Source organism: Eublepharis macularius, chromosome 5 (assembly GCF_028583425.1).
Source record: "Eublepharis macularius isolate TG4126 chromosome 5, MPM_Emac_v1.0, whole genome shotgun sequence".
Classification (NCBI taxonomy): domain Eukaryota; kingdom Metazoa; phylum Chordata; class Lepidosauria; order Squamata; family Eublepharidae; genus Eublepharis; species Eublepharis macularius.
The window spans coordinates 130,528,639-130,541,109 of NC_072794.1; the positions used below are offsets into that span (position 1 = coordinate 130,528,639).

General features: G+C 40.5%; 1 protein-coding gene across 1 annotated transcript; it reads left to right on the plus strand.

The window, feature by feature from the left end:
• Positions 1–497: 497 nt before the first annotated feature.
• LOC129330515 (tubulin alpha-8 chain) lies at positions 498–9,517 on the plus strand. Its single transcript, XM_054980570.1, has 5 exons — positions 498–590; positions 3,529–3,751; positions 5,466–5,614; positions 7,504–8,184; positions 9,009–9,517. The coding sequence occupies exons 1-5, from the start codon at positions 588–590 to the stop codon at positions 9,300–9,302; spliced, it is 1,350 nt and encodes a 449-aa protein (XP_054836545.1). The 5' UTR covers positions 498–587; the 3' UTR covers positions 9,303–9,517.
• Positions 9,518–12,471: the final 2,954 nt, after the last annotated feature.

The following is a 12,471-nucleotide window of genomic DNA, read 5'->3' on the forward strand; positions in this document are numbered from 1 at the left end:
GCCACAGGATTGTTTCCCACAAACAATTCACTCAATACCCTACCTCCATTCAGTATCCCTGAGAACGCTTTTAAATTCGGGCACATGTATAAAGTATCCGCTTGCGTAATTCAATTGCCTTTCGGGTTTCCACCAGACAAAAGCAGACACGTGAACGTAGAAATGAAACCGCTTCCCCTGAGGATGGAGATATGCGAGCGAGCCACTGTGTGTCTGTCGGAGAGAGGGGATTTAGGACGATTCTATTCGGCTGCCTTTGATTTGGCGGGAAAGCATAATTCCTCTTTACTCTATTACAAATTACCCAATGGATGGTTGTAAGTATCCAAATTCATATTTGTTGTCCAATGACGACGGACGAAGGGTCCCTCCTTTTTGCTCCGCGTTCAATAGGGCCGAAGGGGAGGGGCGAGGGGCTGTAGCTCTGCCCAATGCGCTGCAAGAGGGGGAAGCGTTCCTTCGGGCTGCCTATATAAACGCAGTCTGAAAGGCGCCGCAGCTGTTTTCGTGGTGCTGCTCAGACTCGTAGCTCGTCTGTCGGAGCCAGAACACCAACGACCCCCACAAACCTTCAACCTGCCGGAAACATGGTGAGGACCAGTAGTCTTTTCCCAGACGGCCTTCTGTATTTTCAGACAGAGCTCTGCTAAGGCGCTGTGTGCATTTCCGCTTTATTTAATGTAAAGTTACCTTTGCCTGCGGTGCGTGTTTGGTCTAGACTGCGGTCTTCCGCTTTTTGTGCCACGCCAGCAACATTCACATAGGCATGCAAACTTGGGGGGAGGGGGTTGCTTTTCGGTACGAAAAAGAGAAGTCTATTGCCTGTCTCCGTATGTATGCGGAATGATGGAGGATGAGGAAATGAATACCGCGGCGCGGGGGTGGGGGGAGGCGTGTGTGTGCCTCTCTGGAACCTGCTGCTCAGAGGACGCGTCAGAAACCGGGTGGAAGGGACTGACGCTACCTACGTGAGGCTCATGTAGGCCTGATGACCAATCAGCTCATCATGGCTTGCAGGATTGAAACATCAGAAGGAAATGTTTCCCTTGAAAACTCAATGCTGTTACTTTGTAGACAAGGCGGGTGGGGGGAGGCTGTTACCTTCCCATGTTTACTCCCGAAGATTTACTCCGAGGTCAGACTCGTGTTACTGTTTTCGCAAGAGTCAGAATCCAAAGTCCTTGCTAGGGGAGCTAAGCCAGCGGTAGGTTGCGCCTGGACCATTGCTCCCCGCCCCCGGTTTCAGGCGCGGCGTTTGCAGGAAGCTCAAGTTGCCCTTGTCCTTTCTGCGATCTTCTCTTGAAGCAAGGTTTTCGCAACTGCCTTAGCTTGTGAGGTGTAGCTGGACCTTCTTGGAGTAGACGGTTGCTTGGGAACATGGGAGAGAGGTCTTGAAACCAAAGGGCAAAGATGTTGAGGCTTAAAATGTCTGGGGCGTGAGTCAGATTCTGGGGGCACTTTGAATTGGTAACAAGCCTTCTCTTTGTCTGGGCTACGGGGGCAGAAGTGGGAAACAGTTTGTTCCAACACCCCTTTAAAGTCCCCTTCTTTTAGCTTGGTGGCAGGGTGTGGTGGTGCAGTTCTCGGTTCTTTTCTTCAACATCCCCTTCTCTCCCCCCCCCCCCGCCCGCCCCGCCCAGTAAGTTTAAGAAGCAGCGCTGCAAAATGGTGGGAAGTTTCTAAAGAAGATGGCTGCCCCTCTGTGTTCTTTCCTCTTCTGATGTTTCAACATCCTATGACAAGCCTCGTAAAAAGCTGCTGTTTTCTTTTTTTTACATCTTGTCATTAAGTTCACTTTGCTTAAGTAATTACCCTTTAATTCTTATTGTCCCATCTTGTTTGACACAAACTGGCTGTTGAGAAAAGGGTTTTGGGGGTGGGGGTTGACAGTATAAGCTTTTTAACCCTTAAATGGCTTTAGGTCTTCCTTGTTGTAACTATGAGTACTCCACACTGAACTTTATGCTGGAGTTCTTGTGAAGGACAAAATGCAAAAGAAATCTTGGTTTGAAATAGGCTTCATAACTGAACACCAAATTCTACCGCCTTTCATGCTTCAAAAAAAAATCAAATCTGCCAGCAATGTTGTACTGAGTTTAATTATTAAAACAATTGCCTTTGAAGGATGTGAGTTAAAGGATGATTTGCGTAACTGTATCCAAATGTACCGTAGAAGCAAAAATAAAATTCAGGCAGGATGTTTGAACTATGCAGACTGGGTGCAATTAAAAAAATGTGTTTTCTCTACAGACAGCAGAGAGCAGTATAACAGGTAGTAGAAACAGTTGCTTCATGAGTCATGACAAGGAAGATCTTCCCATTATCTCAAAGATAGGGTTTTAGAAGAGAAATATTTAAAATCCCCATGTCCTTTGTGCTCTTGTTGCTAGGTGAAGTCCAGCATGGGTTTCAAACCACATTAAAGCTACTAATTAAGTCTCCTCTTTTAGCTGTAAACTCTGATGGGGTGGTTCAAGTGTTCTGCAAGCTGCCACTTCCTGGGTGCCTGTGAAGGGAGCTATCTAGAATAGGGCAGGTTATTTTAACAGGAACATTTTAGAGACAAAATATAATTAAGTTGTGGTCAAGGTTTACAAATAAAAGCTATTCAGGAGACAAAGTCTGAAATGTATATAAAATCTTGAAGAATAACCAGCAATTGGAATAGGGAAAGCCTTACTTATTTAGTATTCTCCATTCTGTCTGTATCATCACAAGGAAAACAGACCTCTCTCGTGATAATCCTGAGGAAGGATGACACATGGACCTTAATACAATTTGTCCATACAACAATTTCCCTGACCTGAGGAGGACAGTTTCCTTGGAGAAAGTCTGTTTGCCACCTACACAGATCCATATGTATATTTCTTATGAGAAACTAATCTTCCCCTTGTTTGCAATAAAGTAGTCTTAATTAAGTATTATCCAACTACAAAACCCCATGCATCTCAGCAGAGATTTCTAAACTTCAGTAGGAAGTGACAACATTTAAGAGTGCTTCAAGGGGCCCGTTTTCGTAGGTTCATGTCTAGTTGTACTGGGAAAGTGTGCTATCTAGTATTCTAGTTAGATAACAGTCTTAAAATAACACTCTTAACCACATGACTACCAGTACCATCCTAAGCAGTGTTGTGTCCTTCTAAGCCAACTGAACTTAATGAAATTTAGAAGGATGATGCTCTAAGGATTGCACTGTCAGGCTCTTTATTTCCTACTTTATTCCACTTTCTTTCTTGTTCCACTTATTTTCTGCTTTCATTGCCTTCAGTTTATATTATACTGGTGAGATTTTCTGTTAGCAGTACTACTGCTGTAGCTAAGCTGGTAATGGTGAGCACTAAAACTTTGAAATTCCTTGTTGGTACCCCCTCTGCCCTCAGTTTCTAATGCTTAAAAAACAATAACTTGAATCCAGTTCAAGATATACTGCCAGTCACCATGTACCTCAGTAAATAAACAGGTTTGATTTGCAAAATGATGAAGAAAGAGGAAATTGTACTAACCCACCCCTCGTTTCCCTTTTCATAGCGTGAGTGCATCTCAATCCATGTTGGTCAAGCTGGTGTGCAGATTGGCAATGCATGTTGGGAACTCTACTGCTTGGAGCATGGAATTCAGCCCAATGGCACAATGCCAAGCGACAAAACAATCGGTGGTGGTGATGACTCATTCAACACCTTCTTCAGCGAGACGGGTGCCGGGAAGCACGTCCCTCGTGCTGTGTTTGTAGATCTGGAACCATCAGTAATAGGTAAATAACAGCCTGGGTGGCTACAATACATGCAAGAAAAGTTTTGTTAGGGGCAGGTGTATGTTTTGAAGATTGCAATTTCCCTAAAAGTAGGAATTTCTTTTCAGATGTACTGTTAACCTGTTCCATCTCAATTTAGGCTTGAACATGCAGTGGCAATTGAGACATCTAATAGCATTTCTTTGCCCTATTAAAACTCAGTGTTGCCAGGGTAAAGATATGCTTTTTGAACATCTGCAGTACTTAATACTGGAAGATTTGGCTGCAAGTAACTTGTCTAAAGTTCAGCCATAGAAATGAATTACATGCGCAGCCAGAAAAACATTCTCACTTACATACTAGATACTGTTGCTAACAATATAACACCTTGTTATATTGTTCAGAATAAATTCTTGGGTTTATGCTAAATTTACACTTGGTTTTGTCATGAAACTACATAGCAGATGCAAGGCTGCACAAACATTCCTGAAAGATGACAGCTAACGTGTTTTGAATTCCACGGATACTTTTGATTTTCATTTCTTGTCACAATAGCACTGTTCTGTAGTTTGAATCAATTAATAGACAATTCAAGATTTAAAACAAAATTATGTAAAATGGACAACTTGAAACTTAAAATCATTTTAACTACTGATTCAATAAAATTTCTCTAGGAGGTTTCAAGTAAGCTAGAACTTCATGATCTTATCAGAAAAAAGTTTGAATGCAAACTACCCAGAGATAGTGCTTTAAATAACCACATATGATGCCCTAGTGATTGTTTAAACTTGTGGCACAGAGCACAAGTTACCTATAGCTCCAGTGATGTGTTGAGATTACTACTGCTTTTTAAATTATGAATGCCTGATTCATACTTGCAGGAGAATGAGCTGGTAGAGGTCTGAGACAGTAGTAGTATGGACTGTGGGTGGTGAATTCCAGCCTTGTCCACAGGAAAAAAGCTCTTCATGCAAATAGAACACTGGCACAAGAGAGCTTGTGTTCCCTATCTGTGCATACTATTCTGGTTTCTTGTTTGCTGGGAGTTCTTAACATAAGGGAAGCATTCCAAAATGGAATCCTGCACTGTGAAGTAGAACAGTCCCTTCTACCATCTCTGCAAGCTCAATGAATGTGTGAACCAAGCCTAAGAAATAAAAGGAACTAAAGTAATGTTATGCAGTCCTGTGTACCTAAATGCCCTGGACAATTGGCTATCCATGCTGTTAATACAACTATACAGATGCTATAGTCTAAGTAGATGCCATAAATGCTTAGAAATATAAAACTGGAAGGATCCCAAAAGGTTGTCTCTTCTATTCCCCTGCACAATGCAGGAAATTCACAGCTCTCTCCCCCCACTCGCCTCCCCCAGTGACCTCTGCTGTATGCCCAGAGGAAGTGCCTGGCTGGAAGGGGAGTACCATGGACCACTGGAAGCTGTATGTACAGTTTCTCAGGCCACCAAGTAAATGAGAGCATGATATCTCTTTCAAGTAACTGGCCAGTAATACTTATCCACTGTTCAGGAGAGGGAACAGTAAACAGCAGGTAAGAATGATTGCTGATTACTGTATGACCACACAGTGAGCTTTGGCTTAATTGGCCACTACACCATGATTTACCACTTGAATTCATTCTTGTACATTGTCGAAGTTGATCACTTCAGGTAGATGTTGGGAAACAGTAAAGGATCATCATTTCATTGTTAAAATACCTAAACCTTGTGTTGCAGATGAAGTGCGGAATGGGACGTATAAACAACTCTTCCACCCTGAACAGCTGATTTCTGGAAAGGAAGATGCTGCTAATAATTATGCAAGAGGTCACTACACTGTTGGGAAAGAGATCATCGACTTAGTACTGGAACGTGTCAGGAAGTTGGTATGTAATATCATTTCAAACAAATTAAAAACTCTGGCATTACAAGTTGTGCTGTTTAAATATTCTGGGAGCTCAAAACTCCTCTGGTACTCTGAGGGTCAAAAGCTTGGACTTTTGTCTGGTGGTGGTAGTTACTAGTTCCTTTGATTCACAGATGATAAAACAAGGGAATAACTTGCTTCGTGAAGAAGCAAGACTTTGTTTTATGCCAAAACAATGTATTCTTCCCCTCCCTTACGAAGTACGAAAGTACACTGAATAACATACTTAATACAGATAATATATACAAAGTTTTGTATAGTCTCAATTAAATTCAAAGGTAAATTGACACCTTGTATCTCATATCCTCCCAAGTCTAAGAAGCACTTAGAACAAAGTACTTTTTTCAGATATTCTTTCACATTGTTTTGGTTTTATTTTATTCCCAAAAGCCACAAATGGATGCCAGATCTTAGTTTTTCCTGTATATTTACTTTTCCCTTCCAAAGATGCATAGTTGTAAGTTTGTACATTAGTATATCAAACTTTACAAAACCAAGAACACATGGGGGGGGGTTCCAATACTTTGTAAGGAGTATATGAGCAGCAGCAATAATTCCTAATTAAAATACTTAATTTCAGCTTCCACTATCTTGGGAGTATTCCCAGTAAAGCAGTTTCTTCCATGATTTTACACATACTGCGCCAATAATACCTGACTACTGGGCAATTCCACCAAATGTGCAAAAATGTACCTACATTATCTTTAAATCTCCAGCAGCCCATGGAACTTGATTTACCTATCTTTGCCACTGTGTCCATGGTTAAGTACCACCTAAACAGTTTCAGTGCATTTTCTCTTACATCTATATTACAGGAATCTTCCTTTATCTCTATACAGCTCTAACCAAACCTCTTCCAGGATCTGAATCCTTAGATCATTTTTCTATTTTACTATATAAATCAAACACTACTTTCGTTCCTTCAGCAAGCTTCCATATAGAATTGACAGTAACTTCCTCTGTTTCTCTGGTTCACTCAATATTGGTTCAAAGTCATTGAATGGCCTGAAAGTATTCATTTATCTCTGCATTGCATTTCTATAACTTCTGACCTGTAGATACTGGAAAATAGAGAAACACCTTCCCTTACTTTTATTACAGACTTTTTCATACAACAAGATTCACTTCTCATACATAAAGTCTACTAGTCTTATCAAGCCTGTCTTGATCCAAGGTTTGAATCTTTCCATATCAAAGCAATGTCAAGAAGCTGCTTATGAGTTCCATTCTAAATAGCTTCCCTAAGTAAGAAAAGGTTGAGCAATTTCTGTCCACTAGAAACTGACATTTACTGCTTAGAGCTGTCATTAGAAGTCTGCAAGAGGCCCAAATGTAACAGGCTTGTTTCAGTTAACAAACAGGTTTAAACAAACACATCTCCACCCTGCCTGGTTCCTGTACTTCCTGGTGATGTAGGAGGCCTCTTCAAGGGAAATGTGTAAAAAGTTTACATCTATATTTCCATTTTTGTAGGGTTTGATTCATGTGTTTTTGCAGTTTAGACTGGTTGGCTAAACAAAAGAAAAATGGCAGAATAAGAAGAAAAAGGTATATGAAAAGAGCTATCTGGGAGGGGGGAAATCTACTTGTCTATGAAGTTCTTACCATTCTGTAAACAGCAGTGAATTTTCTGTTGTATACAATGAGATCCAATTTGGCTATTCTTATAAATCCTCGGTGGTCAACCTCACAATGAATCCCAGATCAATAGGTTTATTGAGCAGTAATGTATCTTGCTGCTCACTGGAAAGCCTATAAGCAAATAGGGAAAGAGGAAATTAGTCCTTTAATATGTTCAAAAGTCCAGTGCTGTATTGGCCTTTCACATGCATATTTTCCCTCTTTTAGGCTGACCAGTGTACTGGCTTGCAAGGATTCCTGATTTTTCACAGCTTTGGGGGAGGTACTGGCTCTGGTTTTACTTCTCTGCTGATGGAACGCCTCTCAGTCGACTATGGAAAGAAATCAAAATTAGAATTTGCCATATACCCAGCTCCTCAAGTTTCAACTGCTGTTGTTGAGCCATATAACTCCATCCTTACTACCCACACGACCCTTGAACATTCTGACTGTGCCTTCATGGTTGACAATGAAGCTATCTATGATATTTGTCGTAGGAACCTGGACATTGAACGCCCTACCTACACCAATCTCAACCGCCTAATTGGTCAGATTGTCTCCTCAATCACTGCTTCTCTCAGATTTGATGGTGCCTTAAATGTGGACTTGACAGAGTTCCAGACAAATCTGGTGCCTTATCCTAGAATCCACTTCCCCTTGGTAACTTATTCCCCCATTATTTCAGCAGAGAAAGCTTACCATGAGCAACTCTCTGTCTCTGAGATTACTAATGCTTGCTTTGAGCCATCCAATCAGATGGTGAAGTGTGATCCTCGTCACGGTAAATACATGGCCTGTTGTATGTTATACCGTGGAGATGTTGTCCCTAAGGATGTCAATGCTGCTATTGCTGCTATCAAAACCAAGCGTACCATTCAGTTTGTTGACTGGTGTCCTACTGGTTTTAAGGTAAGTGCTGCTTAAAAAATTGATTTTGCTCATTTCTAGATACGCTGCTTGCTGAATACACATCCCAAGTATATAATCCACAGTGGACATGAATAGACTTAAGCAGAAGTAAGATGACTTCTAGGCATATACTTTATTAGCTGAAGTGGCCTGTGCATTAGTGCACTTTGATTAGAAGAGGATTTACGTTTCTTTGCTGTTGCAAAAGTTGCATGGAGACACTAAGTTGAATCCAGCCAGCTTCTGAGGTGGGGGAAAGGGTGGGGGAGTCCTTTTGACCACCAAAAAGGCCACTGTGGGATCAGGGGACTTGCATGTGCAAAAGCCATAAGGGGCAACAAATGTATTAAGAAGGGGGAGTTGGATGAGAATGAATGGGAAAGCGAGTTGGCTCTAATCCAGTATTGTGCATGGTTCTATAAATGAGTTTGCTCATTTTAGATCTGCTCTAATTCTCTAGTTATGTTGCAAATTAGGACTTTAAAAAACTTTTTTAAGTGCCACTGTCATGTTACCCTCAAAAGAGTATTGGGAGAGGTTCAAAATGGGAAATTCAGCTTTTAATAGGTTATAAAATAACATGGCTATGTCAGGAGGGGTTGAACTAGATACCTGTCTGATTCCTGTTAAATCACATTCCATGTCTGTTAGAAGAATTAATTTGAAATTACACTGTGGGAAGATGGTCCTCAAGCTGAGCCTACAGTTAAGCATTTGTGTTTAAATGCTTTATTATTGCAGACTGATCAGATTCCAAATGCAGCTCTTTATTTTTGTCTGCTATTGTAGGAAAGCCTTAAAATTTATATATTTTTGCTTTTTAGGTAGGTATTAATTACCAGCCCCCAACAGTAGTTCCTGGTGGTGACTTGGCCAAAGTCCAACGTGCAGTCTGTATGCTCAGCAATACTACAGCTATTGCAGAAGCCTGGGCTCGTCTGGACCACAAGTTTGACTTGATGTATGCCAAGCGAGCTTTTGTCCATTGGTATGTTGGAGAAGGAATGGAAGAAGGAGAATTTTCTGAGGCCCGAGAAGATCTCGCTGCACTTGAGAAGGATTATGAAGAAGTGGGCACAGACTCTTTGGATGGTGAGGATGAAGGCGAGGAATATTAAACTTTTTAAAAAATCTAATGTATGGCTATTACCACTTTCTGCCTTGCCTATAATAATGTAAATGGGAAGCACATCTCTTAAATGTAAACTGTACATGTAGCATCCCATGCAAAGTGTTTGGAATAAATGCATATAATCAAGTAATTTTCCAGATGATTTTGCAAGTGCTGAAATATTTAGCTGGATACAAATAAAATATTCCTGCATATTAGTAACTTTTGAGTACTTGAGTCTCATTATAAACATTACAAATCATTCTACAGCAAGCAGTTTTCAGGGGGGCAGAGAACCCTGGAGAAACAGTTTATTTTCATGGCTACAGGAGACAGCAATGAAAATGTAAAGCTTTATGGCAAGATGGTTTTTCATGCTCTACAGAAGAGTGCTCAAAAGTGCTTTGTCATTATTTATGTGTGCTATTTCAAATAGAAGCTGTTAAAAGAAGGGGAAGGAAAACACCCTTAAAAGAGCAGCAAGGCTAGGCCTCAGGAATGGTTTGGACTTGTTGAGATTCTATTAATCTGCTGTTCTGTTTTAACTAGTCCTTTTAAAAATGTGTGATCTTTTAAAAATATAATCAATAAGGAAAGTATTTATCTCCATTTAATGTCTAGTCTAATTTGGTAAAACTTCATGTTTCTGTACCTCACAGCGCTATGATAAGGGACTGGATTGTATCCAAACCTTGGTCTTTCTGCCAATTGGAAAAGGAGGGTGGGTTTTGCTGCTTCTGACATTCTCCACATATATATTTGTGATAAGAGGTATTAATGGTATGCTGCCAGAGCTAGAATGAAAACATGAAGCTGCCTTATACTGAATCAGACTATTGGTCCAAAATCCATATTGTCTGGTCAGAATGGCAGTGGCTCTCTAGGGTCTTGAGTACTGGTTTTCACATCTCCTAACTGGTCCTTTTTATCTGAAGATGCCAGGGATTAAACCAGGGGGCTTCTGCATTCCAAGCGAAGTCTCTACCACCCAGCCACCCTCCACTGTAGTGGTAGTAAGGATTGTTTTTTTAAGTATGTAACAAAGCCTAAACTGTTGTACTGATTGCATTGCAGCATTTTTCAGTGTTATGAGGCCCACAATACAGGTGAGATGCTTGTTGGACACATGACTTGTGGTAGATTTAGCAAAATTCTAGAGCTTCTATTTGCATAAAAAAAATTCAAAATATGGCTTTCAGGTTCAAAACTGAGGAGAACCCTCCCTTACCCCTATTTGTTACTTAAGTAAAGCAACAATGGTGGGGGGTTTTATGCTCAGTAAACATGGAAGGCATTCTATCATTGCTATCAAGTGTTTTTTTTTTTTGCTTAAACTTATTTTACAGACAGATGCCTTTGCCAGAAACCTTTTGCATTTCTTTCCTTTGATCATTTCCTGTCAGGCTTAAAAAAAACCCTCATGTTTGTTTCATGTTGCATGTGGTTTGGCTTTTTCCATTTGATAACCGTATTGGTCTGCTATAGCAAAAAATACATTTTGTGGCACCTTAAATGCTAACAGACGTATTATGGCATAAGCTTTTGTAGTGCCACAAGCTTCTTTTGTATGGTGTCCTTTCACTCATGGCTATTCAGCTACATTCAGGCTCCAGTGATAAATGGATGCAACTAGGTCCTGCATCCCAGGATGGCATACTAAACACCTACAGAGTTTAATAAAGAAAATGGATTTGGAGGGAGGAAGGCAAGCACTAGCCCCATTCTTCCTACTGACTGTAGGGGTGCCTACAGGAATTGTAAGTATTTATTGTTTGGTATTTTTAACTTATTTGCAAGTATAGTCAAGGACCCTGAAACGTGGAAACGGAATCAAAACTGAAACTTTTCAACAAATCTGCTACCCATTTAAGCTGAAGTACTAGGCCTATAGCCAATGTCATCTCATCTCCTTTCAAGGGGAATAAAGCAGTTTAAATCAGAATAGTTTACTTGTACAAGGAGGGAAGGGAAGTGGAAACATCTGACCCAGCTGAACAAGACCTGTGGCTGAGCATCTGCCCCCCTTCCTTTTTTAAGCATGTAATTAAACCTGTGCTTATCCAAAGGCATGCTCTTCTGACATACCTTTGAATACCTAAAGCATAATTTGCACAAAAGTTTCCAACTGTAGTGCTGCAAACTTCTGACTCCCAATGGCAGCACAGGAGGGCAAGATCCAGCAGATCACACGCACAGCTATGTTGCTATGACTAGCCAGAACTGTTGCAACTGTTTCTATCAGGGAACAGGATTGTTCTTCCCAAGTCTTGTCTTATGGCTGGTGAACTATGAGGTATTGAGATCTTGTTTATATCGGGAGTTTGCAGGGGAGTGAGTCTATCTCATTAGTGTTTCACTGTATAACCAAAGGATCAGAACTCTAGAGAAGTGAAAATTGTTCAGGTGTCACACTGGAAGCATAGCAGCTTCTGCCCCAAAGGATAATGCAATGTATGTTAAAGCATGTGCTGATAGCTCAGTCTGCCTGGGAAAATGGACCTGACCTTACCCACAATGGTTGCTTTCCTTTGTAAAATAATGTATTCCTTACTTGACAGAAATATTCTATCAATCTGAGCCACTTAAAACTTGTTTTAAACCACCAGATTAACATCAACAACATTTATTTAACCAAACATATTTTACCAAATTCCTGTGATGACTTTCAACTAAAAAAATGCATCTTAAAAGATACAAAATTAACAATTAGCATCAGCAAAATCACCAGAACGATCAAGGGGAAAAAACTGATAACCAAATTCAGTATCAGATGCGCTCAGCAAGAGTACAGGCTTCAAAGTAAGCAAGGGTGACAGTCAAATAGCATGTCAGGGCAATAACTGAAAAAGTCTTGCATTGGGTAAGCATCAATCTTCCAGCTACCTGTCAGAGAAGCTTAAGCAGATTTATCATTCTCATATGACAGTAAACACTTCCTCAGGTGCCTTAAGTTCTAAATCATTTACCGCTTCAGAGGTCAAAACCAGTACTTTAAATAGTGTCAGGAATATACAGATAACCACTCTTAATTTGCAAAGGAAAGATGCTTTCTCCTTATATCTCACACAGCAGTATTTTGTACCAACTGAAATTTCAAGGGAAGATCCACATAGGAGTTCAATAATCTAGAAATCTCCACGTGTGAATAATGATGGCAGTCTCCTTTCATTCCACTA

Coding starts and splice junctions, on each gene's coding strand:
- LOC129330515 (XM_054980570.1), top strand. Junction 3,752..5,465: donor TCTGGAACCATCAGTAATAG/GTAAATAACAGC, acceptor CTTGTGTTGCAG/ATGAAGTGCGGAATGGGACG. Junction 5,615..7,503: donor TGGAACGTGTCAGGAAGTTG/GTATGTAATATC, acceptor TCCCTCTTTTAG/GCTGACCAGTGTACTGGCTT.